The sequence below is a fragment of the Macrosteles quadrilineatus genome, unplaced genomic scaffold (assembly GCF_028750875.1).
Source record: "Macrosteles quadrilineatus isolate MER2022 unplaced genomic scaffold, UCM_ALF_1.0 Scaffold_1__1_contigs__length_201487025, whole genome shotgun sequence".
NCBI classification, from domain to species: Eukaryota; Metazoa; Arthropoda; class Insecta; order Hemiptera; family Cicadellidae; genus Macrosteles; species Macrosteles quadrilineatus.
Window position 1 is genome coordinate 154,148,060 of NW_026542594.1, and position 22,141 is coordinate 154,170,200.

Below are 22,141 nucleotides of genomic sequence, written 5' to 3' on the forward strand. Positions count from 1 at the left end.
CCTCCCTGATGCAGCAAACCTAAGTACTCGTTAAACTAATTCTATTTAAATAGGGAATAAATGTGATATTTTTAGGAGGCATTTTAGTGTAAATCCAATCAGGCAAATGGAAATTCGCTTAGTCTGCAGATTTGCTGCGGCGGGGGTATTTTACCTTTCTTATAAATAGGAAGCACTTTTGTGATCTTTAAAATATCAGGAAATATTCCCAGTCCTAAACAACTATTAATGAGAACTGTCAGTGGAGACACAAAACTGGTAATGGCTTCCTTAATCAAAGCATTAGTCAAACCATAGTGATCTTGACTTTTTTTAGGAGCTAATTGCTTAACTACATCTATAATATTCTTTTCTGTTACAAACTTAAAACTAAATTCACTAATACTATCAGGTACAATCAGGTTACTTAAATATAAATTGAAATCACAGTTACTATTTACACAAGAACTAGGGCTAATCGAATCTTTGGCAACATTAATAAAAAAGTCATTAAATTCATTTGGTATAAAATAATTATTTTTACTACTATTTACAGCACCTTTTTTATTTTTATTTACAATACTCCATAACGCTTTTGTTTTATTTTTTGCATTATTAATAAAGCTAACGTTTGCCTGTTTTTTTGCCTCTTTAATCTTACGCCTATACACAATCTTGAGTTCCTTATATTCATTTTTATAACAAGTAATATTTGTAGATTTTGAGAGGTCATACAGCAAATCTAATCTGTCTTTAATTTTTTTTAGCTCTAAATTATACCATTGACATTTTGATTGGGCTTTCTCATACCTTACTTTTTTATTAGTTATGGTAGTTACAAAACAAACACTAAAATAATATTTCAAAGTATCTATAAAATTTCTAAAACTAACATGAATGTCATTTGTTTGAAAAACATCCTCCCAACATTCTTTCCCTAAATAGAATTTGAATTCTCTAATCCCTTCATCAGTTATCTTTGTTATTGTTTTAATGTTTTCTGTAGAACAATTTTCAGGTACATTGTCAAAATTACATTTAAAAACCTGTCCTAGGTGATCACTAACATGTCTGTTTACTACATTGATTGTAAAGTTGTCATTTAAAGATGTAAATACATTATCTAAGCATCTTTTCCCTCTAGTAGGCTCAGTAACTGTCATCTGTAAACCATACATATAATTTATAAGGACATTTTGTGTACTGTTTACACGCCGCAATACACGATTTTGACTCTTCTGATTAGATACAACATTGCATTCTATGTATGCAAAACAGAATCGTGTTTCAGAACACAAACGGGGAAACAAAACTATATTTAATAATATTAAAGAGATTTACAAGGTTCACAGGAACTTTTTCAATACTAAGAAAATCCATGTTGAAGTCACCACATATAACTGACTGCTTATTTAACCGACTAATGTGACTTAACAATTTTTCTATGACATTAAAAAAATTTTCAACATTTTCATCAGGACTGCGATAAATGGTAACTATTACTAACTTAAAATTTAATATTTCAATGCATGCAATTTCACAATCCAATTCAACAGAAAGTCTGTTAATGTCATCCATTACTTTAATAAACGACGGATCAATCCTAGTGAAAATTGCTGATCCCCCATGAATCATGGTAGTACGACAATAATTTGCAACCGGTTTTAGCTCATTGATAGAATATGTTCTGATTTCATTGCTTACAATCCATTGCTCCGTTACACACAAAACATCTAAATCAAATTCACATGAAATGTTTTCCAGAATTTCAATTTTATTAGTCAGGCTTTGATAGTTTTGGTGAAAGATTGTTAAATTTAACTTATCACTGCTTTTTTTATTATTTTGAATAGGCCTACTATTATTTTCATAGATATTTGCATTGTTTTTTTTTCTGATAAGCTGTAAAAACTAACATTATCTAACCTGTGTACAATTGGTGATCTACTTAAAGTACTTACAGCTATGGGTCCATTAGTGGTTGTTGATGACAATGCACAAAACTGGGAGGGGTGTAGTTTTCCAACAGCGACTCAGTTCCCAGAGGAGTCGGCTGATCTTCAACGCCCCGCAGACATCTTCTTGCAACAGATGATGTTGATGCAATTGTCTTGGTTATGAGATTAGCTAACCATATCTTGCCGTGCTGATTGTGGTGCTGCCCATGTTGTGTATGCAAATGTCTCAGTGCTCCACTTGCCTTAACCACCGTCACATTATGATAGTTCTCACTTAGTTCCTCAAAGTGCTTATTAGTTCTTCTAACTTCATTATTTACACACGACCAATTACGACAATAAACAAGGAGGGCCCTGGGAAGAGACAGCTGCTCACTTTGGAAGCCAAGGATTAATTTTTTTATTCACATTGTTACAGGTTTTTTGCAACCTCTAAACCTACTAAGACTTCTAAGCCCCTAAACTGTTGGCATAGTATAATCATTACAACACATAATTTACCTTGTTAATTATTTTGTCACAATCAATTTAACATTATTTAAATTTCTCTCTGAGGACCTAGTATAGAATGTTAGTGCAGATATGAATGGTTATGCTTTTGCAGGTTTGCTATTCGTCGCACCATGATGTTGGAGTTCAGTCAATATCTGGAAAATTACCTCTGGCCCAACTACTCGACTGTGCAACCATCCCACGAGCACATGATGTCCATCGTAGTTATGCTCAATGAGAAGTTCAGAGAGCGTGTCCCAGCATGGGAGGTACAGCTAGCCTTTTAAAGAAATAGGTTTGTGCTCCTACTGTCGGGGAAAAAAGTTTAGACACTCGAGTTTGGAGCTCTACAGAAAAGTATCCAACTAACTTAGAAAAACACGTAGTATATATAAATTTTCGTTGTTTTATTCTACGTATTCCTGTGAAAACAAAAAAATTTTTAGCTCTTTTAGGAAATTTGTTATGACAGTCGGAAGGTAAAAACTGCCTGTTTTTAGAGTACCAAAAACCATCTTATGACTTTGAAAATTCGCACAATGTAAACTAAACGGCAGAACTTTATCAAACTTTAATACAATATGGACACATATATAATGAATTAATTTGTGTAGTTTCAGAATTTTTACTCTACCCAAAAAGTTTTTGTTGTAACTTTTGTAAATCAACTTTTTCTCAAAAACGGCAAACGCTAGAAACAAAATTAAAAGCTTGTTTTGGAGGTGATTGGTTTTGTATTTGAAATATTGATACTGCTGAACCAAACTGTTACGCATGTTATTTATATAAATTAACAAAAAACTGGATGATCTCGCGCCTGCAAGGGGTGCAGACGCCATCGCCCGCTCAGGAATCCAGTGCAGTGTTGCCACGATGGACCTTGACCGAGCGTAAGGTGATTCACGCAGAGTGTGTCACTGACTGACTCACAGGAAATATAATGTTTTACATTCTTCCAAAGGGTCGAAAGTATTACCACCCCAAATATAGGTGCTAAATCTAAATTGTCAGATTCGGAATATGCAATGATTGTCAGTGTTATATGTTTTTTTTAGAAGTGTGGGAGTGACGATGGAGGTCCAAAGCCCTCATTAGAAAAGGTGATGGGAAATGGTTAATAATTAATAATAACTGCTGTTCAGTTTTGACTCAACAGTTTGCAGCGGGTCCGCGGAATTGGCTAACTCTGGAACTCGCTAACCCCATGTTAAATGCCCTATCTTCAAATTTGGTCGATGAGAGGAACTCGCTAACTTGTTCGGTTTCGGAATCGGTTAACTCCGGAACCCGCTAACCCGCTCTAGAGCCGGGTTAGCGAATTCCGTCCTCGTACGGAAGTCGCTAACTCGGTCCCTCGGCGGAACTCGCTAACTCCCAATCAGAAGCCTCGCGGGCCGTCCAATGGGAGCCAAGCACGAATATTTTTGGCCAGTGTTGCCGAAAGTGTAGTACCTATATCGTATCGGCACCATAATGTCGTATCCTACGATTAATTAGGAGTAAGAGCAACGTAGTCGATAAAATAAATATATTTAGAAGTATGTTTAACCACAGAGAAGTTCTTATGATTATTAGGGTGGAAAATGCATTATAGTCTTACCATAGACTTACCAACACAAGTAAACTTTACATCCCATTGTAAACTTTGAAGCTCGTTTTTCGTGTCTAGTTCATGTCCGGTGACACTGATCGCTAGTGTCGACAAAATTGTGTTTCTATTATTTTATAGTTACTTCAAGATTTGTTCCTTACTGTTTGGTTATATAACTAGGGGACGTGTTGGTTAAACGAGGTTTTAAATTACTGAAAACAAGAAACAATTGTAAACAAAACACGACCTCTAAAGACAGTGCACCAGACAGAACTAACAATACAACTGTCTTCAGATCATCCATAAGGATGAGAAATGTACTAATATAAGGGAGTATGTTTTATATGTGGGTTTCTTACTTAAATAGTAGCTTATTGGTATGAAAAAGATAAAAATGCACATTTAATTTGGATCTATTACATGTTATGAAATATCTATTTTCGTAGTCCGCCATTTGTTTCTTTTATTCGAATAAATACCATTTTGTGAACTTCTGCAAATAAAATTATTGAGTTCGCATTTACTGGGCTTGTAACCTTGAATCATAAATCATAATAAAATTTACACGTTAAATGTCATTACAGAATTACATTGTAGTGGTAATGTATTTTTAAATAGAGCTATTGAATTTAAATAAATATTTATCAATACATTATAAAGTGGTAGGCTTAAAATGTATTCATGGATTGCATTAAAAATGAGTCTATGCATAAATACAACTTGCAAATTTCTTTTATCATAGGCTATTATCGTGTAGAACCCGGGTCATCCTCTTAATTTTGTTGAATTAATATTAATTTTACGTCTTTCAGTAGGCCTATTTTTTTAAAGTCTAGGGCTTTTCTCCAGGCTGGTTCTAAATGGACCCAGGCGTTCTTGTTTGTTACAATTCTTATGAATGGTAGCCATAGCTAAAAATACTTGATCTTATCCAAAAACAAAGCTATTGTCTATTGTGTAGCTCAGTACCGGTGAACGGTGAACCAAGCAATGGCTTGGTATCGTTTATATAGTTTGTGAAAGCAATAAAAAGGAAACCCAACACTCAAATCAGGAAAATCATTTAATTCGTTTATTAAGAATCGTGAATTAAAATAAACCTGTCACATTTTATTATATGAATATTATATCTTCTCCTATTTTTTACTAGTGGTGCTTAGGTGTACAATCTAAAAACGGTTTTAAAACATGTAACATTATTGCTAAAAAATTCAGCACATTTTAGAATTAGGCAACTATTTACTAGTAGGCCTACAATGCTTTGGTTCAAACTATTAGGCCTAGATAAAAACTTAGTCTATGTCATCATATTTGTACACGTAAGTTGGACGGTTCAACGACGAACATTTGATTTTAAAACCATGAATTAGTTATGAAAGTTACGATAGTTGATGACTGTATTAATTAATGGTTTTGGTTTATTACGACATTACGATTAAATCTGTTTTCCGTGTTTCAGAACTTGCGCGTATTTTAGCTTAATTTCGTACGGGTCTAATTATTTAGTACCAATTAAACTGAATTTTCAATATTTTTCATATACTATTATTTTCTTTTGTACTGATGGCATTTATTTTTAAGATCGAAATCATAAACATTTAACTGGCCATTGTACAGTTAAATAAAAATAAATAAACACTTTTTCATGATTTTTCAATTGTCTTTGAATTACTTTGGGCTAGTTATCTGTTAAAAGTGGAATTGATAACAAAAAACAATAACATTTACTGTTTCTTCATTGACACTGACATTTTGAAATACGGCAGTGTACGATTATTTTGTCGTACAAGGTTGGCAACGCTCCGTGCAGTGGGCGCGGCCGGGTTAGCGACTTCCAGAGTTGGCGAATTCCGCCTCGAGACAAAATCGAGTTAGCCAATTCCTGACTGAGACGGTTAGCCAGTTCCAGAGTTAGCCAGTTCCGACAAACGACCGAGTTAGCGAGTTCCTGAGTTAGCCAATTCCTACGTCTCTTTGCAGCCCATCGCTGCTCAGTGTCCAGGTGTTCAATTTGGCATCACTATACGGAGTATGCGCCCAGTCAGAGCCGGTGGCGGTCTGGAAGTGCCGTATTCGGCCTCTGCACTATCCAAATTAAATGTTAACTTATATAAATGATATGCGTAACAATTTGGTTGAGCAGTATCAATATTTCTAATACAAAACCAATCACCTCCAAAACAAGCTTTTAAATTTTTTTCTAGCGTTTGCCGTTTTTGAGAAAAAGTTGATTTACAAAAGTTACAAAAAAAACTTTTTGGGTAGAGTAAAAATTCTGAAACTACACAAATTAATTCATTATATATGTGTCCATATTGTACTAAAGTTTGATAAAGTTCTGCTGTTTAGTTTACATTGTGCGAATTTTCAAAGTCATAAGATGGTTTTTGGTACTCTAAAAACAGGCAGTTTTTACCTTCCAACTATCATAAAAAATTTCCTAAAAGAGCTAAAATTTTTTGGTTTTCACAGGAATACATAGAATAAAACAACGAAAATTTATATATATTACGTGTTTTTCTAAGTTAGTTGGATACTTTTCTGTAGAGCTCCGAACTCGAGTGTCTAAACTTTTTTCCCCGACAGTAGTCAGTGGCGGTTTTAGGACTTTGTCAAAGGGGGTGGGGGGCTACCAGGGGATGCCGCACACACCCCAAGAAAGAATGGGTTTCAGGGGTCCTTCCCCGCAAAATTTGGTATTTTAAATGCCGTTTTGTGGCTTTTTAAAGCAATTTTTTATTCTAGAACTGTGTCCAAAAGTCTCCGTTATGTTTTTAGGACAAAATGTATGTTTAAATCTATTTTCCCAGGGTCCAATGTATCCCCTGTATCCCCCCCCCCTTAGGAACTACCACTGCTCCTAATACGAATGTTCCCTACACAAAACAATTTTTTGTTACCATACAATTCAGTCAATATTCTTTGCTAATCTTTTGCAATATTATCACATATTGGTTTTTAAATTTTAAAAAAATATCCGTTTTTGGTAGCATAATAGTTAAAAAATGTTAGCCCAAATAATATAATTTTTATTTCTTTGTTCTTGTTTTACAGTTTATGTTTACATAAAAACAACTATCATGAAACACACTCATATCAGATTTCAGTTTTCAGTGAACTTGTAATTCTTGGTGCAGATTGGAATCCTAATTGTTACAAGATTAATTTTAGTTTACGCTCAAAATGCTTTTCGTGATTGGTTACATGAGTGAATTATTTCCAGGCCTTCAAAAAACAACCAGAGCACTTTCCACAGTTTTTCCAACAAGTTCTAGAAGCCTGCTTGTCTGTTCACTCATTGAGAGAGAAAACAGCTCTTATTGTTTTTCTCAACCATGCCTTTAACAGTATGGAAGTTGAATTGATTCGTGAGCAAGTGAAGCGACTTGTGTCCCTCTCCATGTGGGTTTCTCTCCAAGACGTAAGTGATGAAGGAATGTACAATAAATAGTTATACAGCTGGTGTATGTGGAGTAATAGCTTTTTGTTAGAAGGTACTACTCAGGTTCAAAGGTTTAATTTGCTAAATACATTTTGTTTTCCAATTTAATATTTAAACTTTTAAACATGTACAACAATGAATAAACTCCTCTGTTTTCATACAAATGTTGTGTTTTACAACAAAGTAAAAACCAAACTAGATTCAATCATAAATTAATAATTGTTAGCGGCAATCCTTGGACAGTCTCTTAACTTTGTACACTTGTTAAAAGTTTTTAAAAGAGGTAGGCTACAAGTTTTTTTGTTTGTTAGGAATTACTTCTGATTCCATAGCTACCTAGACCTATTTTTTTATAGTATGGTACCGTTACTAATCTGCTAGGAAAAATTACTTATTTAAAATAAGTAGACAGGAGAGAGATTTGCCTCGACCCGTCTTTAACAAAAATAGATTTTTGTTTGGTGTGACCAGTTGTTACTGCTATCTTTGCTATCTAGATACAAAATAAGTACTACAACACACTGGAACCTATATGTCTTTTTGTCCTAGTTAGGGTAGCCTACGCTATGTGGTGTTGGATGGGCTACAATTTGTTTTCGGCTTACAATACTGTTGGAGTTGTAATAGCTATCACCTCTTTAGTGCTATTTATCCAAACACCACACTCAACTGTTCTCTTATAGGTTAGCTGCTTAGAAAGCGACCTCCTCTAGAATTGGTTAGCATTATCGCTCAGGTCGGCATGTCGCTTTCCAAACAGCTGACCTATAAGAGAATAGTTGAGTGTGACGTTTGAATAAATAGCACTTAAGAGGTGTTAGCTATTACAACTCTGAAAATTGGCATTGTTGTATCAGAAAAATCTTTTAAAATAGGTCATCTTCAACTTTTTCATAGTAAAATCACTAAAATGTATTTATTAAAGTGTTGATTAAGTTATGACTTAGGGTCCTAACTATTTATTTGAGATTTAATATGTGGCTTATTTTCTATTTTAACTTCTCCTTAAAACCAATTTGAATACAAACTCAACCAACACTTAAAAATTACTCTCGTATAGGTTGTGTTGGTCCAAGTTTGATTTTGACGTAGCTAATGCATTTTTTTTTAATTGGCTGAATAAACGATTTATGACTTATGAGCCTAATCAAATTATGTATTCTGAATAAAGATGACGAATTTACTTGATTGGCCGAACACTAATCATTGATACATTTAAATTCATAAACCTTTTCTTTTTTACTCTAGGGAAGAAGAGAGCAAGAGCTGAAGAAAGCTCCTAAGTGGAGAAAGTTTTGGGTGAAGATAAATAAAAGAGATACTCCTGAGATGAAGAAGAAGTTGGAGTGGGAGCGAAAGTTTCTTCATCGATTGATGCTCAATTTTATCGAAACACTTGAATCAATACCAATGAAAGGTAATAATTTGAAATCAATAATTGAAAACCTGTTGCTCAAATAAAACATAATGTAATGGGGCGATTCAGTTACAATACAAATTTGGTAGCCCTGTTTTCTTCTAGAATAATAATCATAAACATGCAGAATAAACATGTAGATAACATTTATTGTTATTGAACATTATTCGATTGAAACATTGTTTTAATTGATAAACCAAATTAATTTGGATTTTGATTGTGTACCAAGGGGAAGTCTGCTCCAATAAACTGGGAAAACCAGAAACTGAGCGTAAATTTTGATCCCCAGGCTTAAGCGTTGTCTGCAGGGGACGTAAGTTCAGAGACTATCCAATACTGTGAGAGGTTCTTGGAGCTGATGATAGGTCTAGAGGCTCTACTGCCCACCTAGAGATTGATTTTATTGTTTGTCTGCAGGGGACGTAAGTTCAGAGACTATCCAATACTGTGTGAGGTTCTTGGAGCTATTGATAGGTCTAGAGGCTCTACTGCCACCTAGAGATTGATTTTATTGTTTGTCTGCAGGGGACGTAAGTTCAGAGACTATCCAATACTGCGAGAGGTTCTTGGAGCTGATGATAGATCTGGAAGCTCTATTGCCCACTCGAAGATTCTTCAACACAGTGATGGATGATTGTCATCTGGTTGTTCGTTGTGACCTCGCCGCGCTGCCTCGGCGTCCTGATGGCAACCTCTTCAACCAGGTATTGTACTGTCTTTTTATGTACTAATATGAGGGCTATCCAGAAAGTAACAGCTGTATATACATAACTAGCTGTTGTACCCGTGCTTTGCACCGGGAAGAGGACACAAAATAGAAACATTTAAATCTTTTCATCTGTTGTATATAATAGTTACATATCCGCCAACGCTTTTAGAAACAAAATTCAACTTTTATGGCCTTAATAGAAACGTTTAAGTTATGACTTTTAAATCAGGTAAGTAGTGGATAAAACCATTTTGGTTATGATTAATTTTAAATCTTGTATAGGCTGATATGAGAAAAACTGACCAAATCTTCGAATAAATCTTTGACATACATGATTAACCTTCATCTCCCTTAGTTACATATCATTTTATTTATTATTGACATGTTAAATTTAAATTTTGAAGTTGCAAAAATACTAATTATTAAATTTAAATGAACATTTCTTTTTAAATTTCACTCTTCTTTATATTAAATCACAAATCCTTCCATCCTCAGTTTCTTCACTCACAATAAATCATTAGCAAAACTTAGTCAGCTGTTATAAACTTAAGAAATATTGCTGTGCCTTATCAATACAGTCTTTTGAAATATTAAAGAAACTATATCTATAGGTACTATAAAAAATTTTAAACAAATAATTTAGCATTAAAAACAGCGGATAAAACTAATATGATTATCAAAGCACAAGGACTAAAAAATGTGATGGCAAATACAGTATATGTTTCATTGCATCTCTGATTCTACTCTACAAAAATATCAACAAACAACTTAATATACAAACCAGTTCTTTTAATCAGTTCCATTGTCCATTGCCTTTACATTTTCACACTTACCATTTCATTTCATTTTTATTTTCCACGGCAAAGCCATTTACAAAATACAATCAGTTAAGATTATAATAAGATTATATGAATACAAAATATTAAATTATAATAAAACAACATTTCATCAGCAATAACAACAATACAATCGATCAACAATAACAGCTATAAACTATGACATAACAAAAACAAGGCATAAGAATAATAATAACAATAACAATGAAAATGAAGTGTGTCTGAATCGTATGGTAGGATGTCTTAGTTTGATCTGTTGTAAGTAACCATTAAATAAACATAGTAACAGATATTTCATTGATTTTAGAAACAAAAGAACACTGTGTACTGCTTAGTTTTATGATATTTTCTTTGGTTTAATTTAATCAGTGGTGTTGCAAAACACAAATAATAAATGTATCAAATAAAGTCAATATGAACTGAAAGCTATGTTAAGATAAAATAAGATTATTTTGTATTACCATTTGATAATTAAATACAGTTACTCATTTACAACAGATTTTAGAAAACAAAAATCAACGTTCAATTTAATTATTGATGATATTCTTTAGTTTAAATTAAGCATAGGTTTAGCAAAACACAATAACTTAATTTACCTAAATATACATATAAAAACAATGTGATGTGCAAGTTATGTTAAGTTAATCCAACACATGTTAAGCAGTTAGAATTTATTGAAAGTAGCCTCCAAATTCATACAAAAAATCTATACATTGTAATTTTTATACTGTTTCCATGAAAACATATTAATAACATTATTTTAATAACTTAGACGCTTTAAAAAATCCAAAGCAGAGCCGGAGTTGATACAGCAACGGTTATAGAATCTTTTTTTTCTATAATCATTGACATAGTTTTAGAATAAATAATCCATGATAAAAGGTTAGATTAAAATAAACCTACCTCATAGTTATGGAAAATATTATATTTAATTTCTTTGTATCAGCTGTCTGAAATTGTGAAATATGCAGTTTAGCAGTTCTTCTTGTTTACATTTAAATGTCAAAGCAAATGTAAACAAACATTGTTAGTGTTCTCTTCACAGCCATGGAGACCAATCAATATTTACTTTTAAAATGTTCACCTCAGAACTTTTAAAGCCAAATGGGCAAAGCCTATGGTCAGTATCGAAATGTGAATAGTCCTATAATGGTTCTTGGTATGGTAGCAATTTTTTTGTAAATTTAAGCCCAGTTGGTTCAGTAGTTTTTGCACCTATTAGTAATACACATACAGACAGACACCATTAGATTTTTATATAATAGTATAGATAAGGCCTACAAAGTTACGAAAAATGTATTATAATTAATTTAAGTATGTACTCCAAAACTATTCTTTTTGCCTTAGGCTCGCACCCTATAACGAAAAATAAACATATATGCAGGATTAATTTTCATCATTTATGTAAATGCGATGGGTTGAATGCAGCAAGCTCGGTCAAGTCTAACGCCATGTTTCTTACTTGATTCACTACTATTCTAGCCGGTTCCCACCCCTGTGGGAGATAGTCTCCTGATAGTACAGTACTTGAAACTGCTGTGAAATAAAATTGTCGCCCACGCCAGCTATGAATTGTGATCCATGATTAGGTCTCTCTAGGAATGGGTTTATCTCGGTTACTATTGTAGCCAGTTGACAGATGTGAATGCAAACAAGTTTTTTGGCATAGAAAATGTACATGAGCTGCTATGTACATGAGGATTTTAGAACATTTTGTGCCATAAGTACCAACATTCCAGAATTAATGCAAAACGGAAACTGTTATAAGTAACATTCTGCGGATGATATGGAACATATCTTGTTCTTGAACTGCCAGCACACCTCTTGTCTAACACCAAGATCATTGTGATATTCTCCACTGTTGTTTTTGACCAAATTTAAGTTTTACCCTCTAGCTTGCCTCATAAATGTACACTAATTTAGTTCATGCTGATATGTTCCCTAGTGAAGTATTACACTTTACATTATCATTACTGCACGTTAGACTAGTTGCCAAACACTACGATTTAGAATAACTATTTTATAGCAACAAACAGAATAATGTTTAGCAGCCAAAGGTGAGCAGATGATACCCAAATGTTTTGAAGTAATGATAGAAACCCTGCCCAATATTCAATATTGTTGTGAGCAGAGTTTGCTCATAAGTGTGGTGGAGCAGATGCTGTATTGCCAACTCTCATATCTGTCATCTTAATCCATCAAATTGACTATCCCTGTTTTAGAAAATTTCCCTGTAGGGAAGTAGCTATTACCATAGGTGGTATGGTAAAACCTAGGTCCATGACCGATTTACTTTTTCATTTTGATGCCCCCTAAGGCCAAAAACACTATTCGTTCACATTTTTATATATGTAGTTGGATAATACCTTTTATACCTTTTATCAGTTTATACCTTGTCCTACCCAGTTAAATTAAACACTCACGTTTGTGGTTGGGGGGGGGGGAGTTGTTCAGTTGTGTGTTTACCTTTTCTACTGTATATATATATACACGTCCGTGAACGCGATAACTTAAGTCATTTTTGTCAGATTTTGATGAAATTCCGTTTAAAGGATAAACTTAAATGAGTTTGCAAACAAGCACAATCGGACAATGGGAACGGGGTTTTACGGAGGTTTTATGAGGTTAAAATTGGGTTTTCTCATTTTTGACCCTCAAAACACAAAAATTCCCAATTTCTCTCTAGACCTTTTTAAACAGCTTAGATAAATAAATATTTTAGTATATCAAAGTGTTTTGTAAGGTTATTGGTAACGGAGAAAATTAAAATTTTATTTATAATTGAAAATCAATTCAGACAAGTGGAAATTCGCTTAGTCGGCAGGTTTGATGCGGCGGGGGTATTTTAAATATAGTTCTAATCTTTAATCGGCAACTGCAACCTTTAATTGTGTCTTACAATGTCTCCCATGATGGAGGGGTTGGGTCGGCTTGATTTTCTGACTTGGGCTAAAACTCAAATAACATAAATTTCACAAACCTTAACGTTTACAAACACAACTTTACTATGAAGCAACATGACTGGCCTGTTCAGACACACAGTGAAATGAAAAATACTGTTGACTAAAAATCAATAATCTGAGACTGCAGGGTTTCTGGAAGGCCCAGATTATAGCACACTGGATTATAAAGATTTCACTGTACATAAAATTTCTTAACTGTAATAATTACAGGGAAGGGCTTTAAAAAGATACAACAAATGATATAAATAACTTTATGTACAAAAACATTTTCAATAAATATTAAAGTTCCTTATCGTACTAATGATTTCCCTGTAGAAATCTAAACTAGAATTTAAGTACAAAAGCACACTTGGTAACATTTATTAAAAGTTTTAAAGTATCATAGTAGTAATTATTTTATTTACATAACACTTTTCAATGTGAAAAATCATTATAAAATCAAAAGATAAGATGCTGCACAAGTCTCACAAACCCCACATGAGAGTGTACGCAAGTTTGTTGGCCATCGAGAGTGGTGGGTGTTATAAAGAAGTACAAAGCTTTGACATGTTTAAAATTAAGTAAAGGCTACTTATTCGCAACTATGTTCAGCAAAATTAGTCTGCCACATATTAATTCAAATACACATACCTTGTTCTTTTAGCGAATCTGTATGTACAAAATATTAAGGGGGAATATTAATCATTGAAGGGGGAAATATTAATTGGGCCTTACCATACCCTTTATTTAATTATTTTTACATTTTGAAACAAATGTTGCTTTAGCTTTGCTAGTTTACCAGCCAATCTTTCTCCAGCACTCTAATTAGCTTATAATATATTTTTCTGTGTACCTTTTACAAATATTTTTCTAAATTGTATAAAAACTATTTTTGTATGTGTGTGTCAACATGTAATACTTGTTCTAAGTTTGTGGGAATTTTCTTCAATACAGGTTTGACTCCTGTCATCTACTACTGTTTAGCACCCTAGCAGAAGATGCCCACTCACTCCACACTAGCTTTGTACACCTTGTCCAGTCTTAGCACTTTGTCATCTTTGGTGCTATCGAGTGTTCATTGCCATGCATTCTTCGCCCCATTCAGGCACTTCATTGTCTCTCGGTCGACACCACACACAGAAACACTTCTCGTAGCAGCAAGCCTTCCTCAGTAAAAACCTGTTCAACATAAACAAACATAGTAGCCTTTTTTGTTTATTGGGTTGTGATATGTTTTAGAATGAATTTAACATCCTCAATCGTAGTATATATTTCTCAAGAATAGCTGTTTACAATTACACTGACAGTTACAACAGACATTTCTGACCAGTCTGTTCTAGGCAAGACTTACAAACTAAATACCAATTGATATTTTATGTGACTGTTTTTGACCAACTGAACTCTATTCCTCAAAACATAAAAATAAGTTGATATACCTGACACGTTTTTGGCCACATACGCAGATGTATAGCACTAGAGGTCCTTGCACAGCGTTGCTGCAGATGTATGCATAGTAGAGGTGAGACTGAGGAGTCCAGGCTAGCAGCAGAAACACCCATCCCAGGGATAAAGTTAGCAGCAGCTTGCCAAATGTTACAAAACTGCAAACAAGCAACATAAGAGTAAAATACTGTAAATAGATAAAAGCTGAATTACATTTAAAATAAAACATGACCACAAAAATAAAAGGTGAAAACGCCTGTTGTATCAGACTGCTGGGTGTAGTATCCAGTACTTTACGAATCCATATTCACACAACTGCACACATAAACATAGACAGATGTTGCTCTGAAAATCACTTTTAGCAAATTTCTCTGTAGTAAGTAAGTTTTGCTTAAGTTGTAAACCTAGGCCCGGGACTGTTTCAGTTTAGATTTTGAAGAACCTAAAATCCAAAAACATGATTTTTTTCAATTTCATATCTGTTCAAGCACGATAACTCGAGCAAAATCACCCAATTTCGACGACATTACAGTAGAGTCCCGCAAACTCGGCACTTGATAACCCGACAGTCTGGATAACTCGGCAATCACCTGGCTCAGAAAATTAGTGATTTTTTGAGTCCGAGTTAATCAAGGACTCAAGCCAGCCAGCTTAAGTCAAATTATTTGCAACTGGTACTAAGAATTTGTTGTACTATATCTGATGACTTAATACTGACTTCTAATATAAATATAAATATAAAAGGCGGTTAAAAACATTATTGTTCTTATTTTTAACCTTAGTTCCTGATCACCCGGTACTTCACAAACTCAGCACTTTACCAGTCCACATTATGCCGAGTTTGGGGGACTCTACTGTATATATATATTTTGTGCGTTAACATAAAAACAAACATGTTGAGTAAAAATGATATGGTGAAAATTCTGTTACTAGTACAAATAGAATAATTTCAAATCAGTTATCAAATAATGTAGAGTTTGCCGGTTTGGTTTGTTGCTGTCGGTATTTCATTTTTTTTTATCCATGTCTTATCTTACCTGTATTTCATTTTATGATGAATTCTGCCATATGTTGACATCCTCTTGATAATATTGACTGTTGAAATGTAAAAGAATAGATCCACTAGAATAGTGCAAGCAATTGGAGTGAAAAACACAGCGACTCCAAGCCACCCTGTAAAGATTAATTTAAAATTAAACCATGTTTAAATTCATACACTAAAAATCTATGGTTGCAATATGCTACATCATTGGTTTTTTGCAAGAGTTATGTTTACAATGTTTTAATAAATTCAAATTAGTTGTAAACAAACATAACAAAATAATTACAGAATCAGTTTTTAAATTAAGCATCAACTGTGATAGAAGAATCTGTGAGTTTAATAGGTATTTTCAAGTACTACGGAAAAGCCACGAGTACCCAAGAATCAAGAATAATATTGCATAATGAAAAATATCTTGGTAAATATTGAAATCTAATCTTTTTTGTCATTAAGTGTCATTTTAATCCACCAAGATATATATATTTGCCATGCAAGAATATTTAGATGAAACGTCATAGAAAATAGTGTGATGAAACAACACTTGCCTATAGCACCGTGAGGGTTGGATATATTTTTATCTTGGGATTCTAAAGGCACATTTGGGTCGTCGAGCGTAAGATGAGCAAATATTGCAAATACAGTCATTCCTATAGTGGATGTCCACACGTACAGTGAGTAGTAGCAGTACTTGCGGCCATCAGTGATTCTCAGGAATACATTGCGAGACCTGTGCATACACAACACTTGACAACATATAGATGAGAACATATTGTGGAAAATATATTTATTTGTAATAAGTTGGCTAACTAGCATGAGCAGACCAAGAGTTTATTGAGTCAAAAATTGAGTCGTTCCGTTTTTGACCCTCAAAACCTAAATTTTTTTCTATTTCTCTCATAGTTATTATGTAGAACTCAAAAACAATTAATTTTGTATATTGAAGCGTTGTTGGGTGCCTGATGGTTAAGGAAGAAATTCCATAAACATTTTGTAGATTTAGAACTCCCATGTTATTCCTATAGAGTATAAATAAACTCTCGTAGTTTTCTTGTCTATGGATATATTCTGATCAAAATTTACAAATTTATTTATTTCATCTTAAGGTAGTAACATTTCACTAAAAAACACACTTTAATACCTACTCTGTAGCAGCAAACATAAGTTGGCCCTAATTAATCTAATATAATTTGAGCAGGGAATGAACCTAACATATTTAAAGAAATATTTAGGCCTAAGTAAAAATTTAACCAGGCAAATAAATTGAACTCTCATCACCCTGATAAGAAGCCATAATAGTCTCGTTGAGTGTAGGCCTGCTATGTCTTATTACAGCACTGATGAATAGGAAATATCATTTTTCATCTTGTTGTTGTAATAACAATAAAAATGTTAATAGGAAAACTATGAAAGTTCTGTTATGCAAAATTGGACAAAGACAATAATGTATTCTCGTTGGGTGGCTTTGACTACTGATGTTGACTCATGTATGACACATCATTTAGCATCACATTTACTGTCTAGGACTGAATGTTAAGTACCAAACCTACTGTCAATGAATCAATAACAACAGCTGTCTGTTTAGCCGTACACATTTGTAGAAATGTTCTATACAATTAGGTAATAAATGCCTTGATCCTAAAATTATAAGTTTTTACATTAAAAATTAACCTAACTATTTGGACAAATAAAACTTTGAAATAACTGTCTGAAAAGAAAACCTACTCTAATGCAGATGGGCCCTTCCCTGTTTGGCATCACACCAAAGTCAGTATTAATGACTGAGAAGCCTTGTGAATGTCTGATGTATCAACCCCACGAGACCTTCTGACTCTATCCTCTTATCCTTCACCTCTACACGCAATACTTTTACAATTCACAATCCACAGTATACAATTTTAAAATATATCTCATCCCTTGTAAATAGTGAACCCTAGAAATTTATAACTTCTAAATTACCGGCTAGCGCTAGATATTCAACATTTTAAAAATCACAAAAATGTCATAAGAAGTGTTCTGACCAATGATAACTTGGCAAAACAACCATGTTTGACTGACTTACCTGCAAACTAACATTCTTACTTTAATTATAAATAATATTGGTTGTAGACAAACATTTTTTTAATCTCTTTCGCTAGGAAATCAGCACTACTCTTAAAATACACACTTTGGTATCGTAAGGGAGTTTAATTAGAATATGGAACAGAATATTGTTAAAACTTATAATAGGGCTTACCTGAAGGTTTTCCAAATGTAATATCCGGCACTATTCAACCAGAAAAATGCCCCAAGAAGACTAGCGTAAAGAACAGCATCTGTTAGTGCAAAAATTATAAACAATTTGTTTCAAATTATTGGATCTCAAAACTTTCAAAAGGTAATTTAGAATAACTATCATTTGGATTTTTCTGTATACGAATGAGATTCAACAAAATTGTTTTCAAAGTTAATAAGCTGCAACCATTCCATTTTTTTCACTGCACTGTTCTAATGTAATAAACTTTATTACAGAACATTATTTAAAACCCTTACTTACTGTAGGCCTAGGTGTTAATTATTTTGCCCTATGTTCACATATAGTTCCTGTTAGGTATACCATGTTTTTAAACATAATAATTCATCATCCTAGTTTAAAATTGTGAATGTTGAGAGCCAGTTGAATACATTTTTTTTAACTCCCTACATTTTTGTAACATTCAAATATCAAAAGTTCAATAATGCTAAAAAAAATGTTTTTGCTAACCTTGAAAAACAATTAAAAGAATTATTTTTTTAAGTCTGCAGCAGGTGGACTTTACATTAACATGTAATTTGTTGGAACATAATTTATCGTAAACGTCTATTATTCAAAGTCCCAATTTTCTATCATAATTTTAAATTTAAATATCCTATGCAGGCCAAAGACTTACCTTACCTTTTTTTTCTTATTTTACTCTTCATTTATAAGTGAAAATCAAGTAATTTTGATCTAAATTTTACTATATTTTAAACAAATAACTTACCACACTTTTGTGGCTTGTTTACGTACCAGTAGCTAATGTGAGAAATTGTCTGGGGGATAAGTTAACAGGACTTTTGACTTTGAGAAATGCTAAGAAAATTGTGCAAATTGTAGAAACTGACCTGCAATAAGATAGACCTTTGGACTGGTGAACTCGGTGAATATCCTGACAGTATCTGCGACCTGGGTGACAGCTAGGCAAACACAGAGCGTGGTGACCATGTTGCCTACAAGGTCTCTGAGCTGTGGCAGGACAAAGTGGACGACTGCCACAGTGACATAGCAGGCTAGAGACACGCCGTGGCACAACGGGTCTATTATGCGTCGCAGTAGAAAGTCTGTATCATGCCACGCGGAGGGTACATGCGGATCACAGACGATGGCAAACAGCTTGGGAACCTGGTCTTCTTCTTGCAGCACCTGAAATATCATGATTGGATTTTACATCAGTATCCCTGGTCGTCTAAAATTGAGATTCCTGTGGTCAGTGGCGGATTACCCATTAGGCACGATAGGCATATGCCTAGGGGCCGCAGACAGAAAAATAAAAATAAAATTGTTGTAAAAATAGTTTGAAAAGGCTTTAAAAACTAACAAATTTAAAGCCAGTTTCTTAACATTTCTAAGCAGTAATTTTGACCATTAGGAAATTTTTGAACAGGGCCTATTATTTTATAGATGACCTAATAATAATATCCAACAACAGAGTGGGCTGATGTAACTTTTTGTCGAATACACAAACTTTTTAACCAAGCCAAACTGAAAAGACAACCTATTGAAAACTGTATAGCATTTGTATGTTACACCAACTATCACAGTAACAAAAAACTAAGAAAGAAAATAGGATCTTAGACTGTATCACAAGTTGTGAGTGGCTCTTTAACTAGTTTCTTTTTGAATAAATAAACTTGCTTTAGCTGGTCCATATGATGAGGGATGAGTATACTTCAGTGTCCAAAAATCAATGGTGGCATTCAACACATTTTTGTCTTGTAGTGGTAGGCCTACACGTCATAAAAAAGGTTGGGAAATACTGGACTATAAAATATGTATTTTCAAATTACCGTATGATGGTTATTCGAGAATAGGACAGGATAGGGACAGCATAAAAAACTCAACACTAACCATTCATGGTTTGTTTTTTCATAAGATCTAGGCTATATATTAATTTGAAACTGTTTTTCTTTGTGACAGCTAATTTGAGAGAATGGCTGGGTGTAGAAACTCGGTAGGGGTCTCTAAAGAAAGGTCTTGGTCTGTAGATGAGCCATCAAAGGAGAAACGTGGTAAATTCCCTTGGGGCTCTGCCCCAGTGGCCTTTAAATTCCCATCCCATGTTATTCTTATGGAGGAAAAACGGGGTTTTGTCACAGCTAATCACAGAGAACGGCTGGGCGTAGAAACTTGGTAGGGGTCTCTAAAGAAAGATCTTAGTCTGTAGATGAGCCATCAAAAGAGAAACAAGGTAAAATCCCTTGGGGCTCTGCCCCAGAGGCCTTTAAAGTTCCCTCTTCAGATTTGTTTACATTACGACCATATGTACATTTACACTACTTACTTTTGAATGAAACCGCTGTTAATATTTATTGCATCTGTAGTAGACGATACTTGGTTGGTGTAATTTTTAAAATTACAATGGAAAAAAGTGAGAAATACTGAACGATTTGATATACTAAAAATAAAACTGAATTAACACTGTGCTACATTTCTTGAGCAATAATTGAAAGAGCCGATTTGCAAACAATGGAAACAGGAAAGTCATAGAACACAACTAAGTACAGTAGAAGAAATAGAAATAATGTGTTTTTTTTTTTCATTTATAATCGTTTTTATAAACAACCTAATGCGGCTATGAGTGGGGAAAATCTGTAGAAAACACTGAAAAACAAGGTCAGCTTTTGAAAAAAGATAAGATATTTACAAAAAATTTTGATTATATCTAACTGAGTATCTTGTACATCTTGAGTATTTCCATAATCTTTGAGCCGACTCTTATAAAGTCATCGGAAATTATGACTGTTATTCGTTTTAAAATAACGCCTGTAATGCTTCGCAATTGCTCGAATTCGAGCAACAGGTACACTAGTAATTTAAAAATGGTGAAATAAAAAAATAGCCTACAAAATATTTGTGCTAATGAGTAAAAAATAGTCTTCTTGGGTACAAAACCCTTTCCCATAATAGGAACCGAACTGGTTGTGTTTGATAGGTTCATTAATCTATGGTGATTTCAACAAGTTTAACTCTACCTACAGTAATAAGTTTGGTCAAGTGTTTTCATTGAACCATTAGTACTATAATTCTGCTGGTATCTGTCTCTGGTAGAATGTTTGATGTTATGATTGTGAACTGTATGTAGTCATGTAAGTTAGTACAATGTAGATAATTTTAAAACTCAAACTTTGATAAGAGATTACTATTTCAAGTCTCGCGGTTGATATCAGCTGAGCTGTTGACGACTCAGCAAGTGAGTCATCTCGCGCGGAGACTTGAATGCCGCGCTGTATTACGTCACACTTCACCAGTTACCTACCTTGTCGAGGCAGTAAAAGCCCTGCGGGTAGTCGTAGTATCTTTGTTCTTGAGATATCTCTCGCTCCCACAGCTCGCCGGCGCCGGCCCTGTCGTGTTGGTTCTGTAGATAGTAGTGTCTGAGGTGACCGTTGGGTAGTAGCGCAAGACGGTCGGCCTCCCCGGGGATGTGATAGATGGGAAACTGTTGTCGCGAGTAACACTTGGGGACGCCAATCAACAGAGTGAACCCCTTGACTTGCACGTTGTCCTGTCCGCGGTCGTCGCTGAACACGGGGCTCCAGGCCGTGACGTTTGTCTCTTCTACTCTGGTGCAGCGACCGTCCACCATCAGCTCTTGCCTCTCGCAACACTTGTTGACCTCCACCAGTGACTCCTTGGGTGGCGGTGGTATGTTGGCTGTACACACGCACGACCACACACTGACACAGAGCCACACTCGCCACAGCATGACGACACCACACTACACTTCACTGACAGCTGCTTCACTACACTAGTACAACACTTCACAGACACTACACAACACTGCCGTGTGTCGTCGCCGTCTGTTCGCCCGTGGCCCGCGGTCGCTGGAGGGGAGGGGAGTGAGAGGGAGAACGCCCGCTCGGCCGTTACCAACCTAACAGCGCTCAATATCCCACCGGAAGTCGCCACAACAATGGGGCTAAAGCGAGACGAATCCGAGTCGGCCTTGTTTTATCACTGATATTGTCACGGTCAACTAACATTAGTAATCAGTGTAGTGCGGCATAATGGCGTT

The 22,141-nt window shown here is 34.5% G+C and overlaps 2 protein-coding genes across 3 annotated transcripts in view; one reads left to right on the plus strand and one right to left on the minus strand.

The window, feature by feature from the left end:
* LOC128987778 (RNA helicase aquarius) overlaps positions 1-22,141 on the plus strand; it is an 83,344-nt gene that overhangs the window by 7,945 nt on the left and 53,258 nt on the right. The window contains exons 3-7 of one of the 2 annotated variants that reach the window (XM_054408807.1): positions 2,542-2,698; positions 7,244-7,441; positions 8,711-8,879; positions 9,188-9,224; positions 9,442-9,583. In XM_054408807.1, coding sequence (XP_054264782.1) covers positions 2,542-2,698; positions 7,244-7,441; positions 8,711-8,879; positions 9,188-9,224; positions 9,442-9,583 — 703 coding nt within the window. Of the gene's footprint in view, positions 1-2,541; positions 2,699-7,243; positions 7,442-8,710; positions 8,880-9,187; positions 9,225-9,404; positions 9,584-22,141 lie in introns of both variants that reach the window. The other variant, XM_054408798.1, reaches the window with a different exon arrangement.
* On the minus strand, positions 13,644-21,913 carry LOC128987790 (probable G-protein coupled receptor Mth-like 5). Its single transcript, XM_054408820.1, has 7 exons — positions 21,383-21,913; positions 18,972-19,269; positions 18,085-18,163; positions 16,397-16,578; positions 15,847-15,982; positions 14,803-14,967; positions 13,644-14,545 (listed from the first exon to the last, which is right to left on the minus strand). Exons 1-7 carry the CDS (start codon positions 21,830-21,832, stop codon positions 14,431-14,433), a joined length of 1,425 nt encoding a protein of 474 aa, XP_054264795.1. The 5' UTR covers positions 21,833-21,913; the 3' UTR covers positions 13,644-14,430.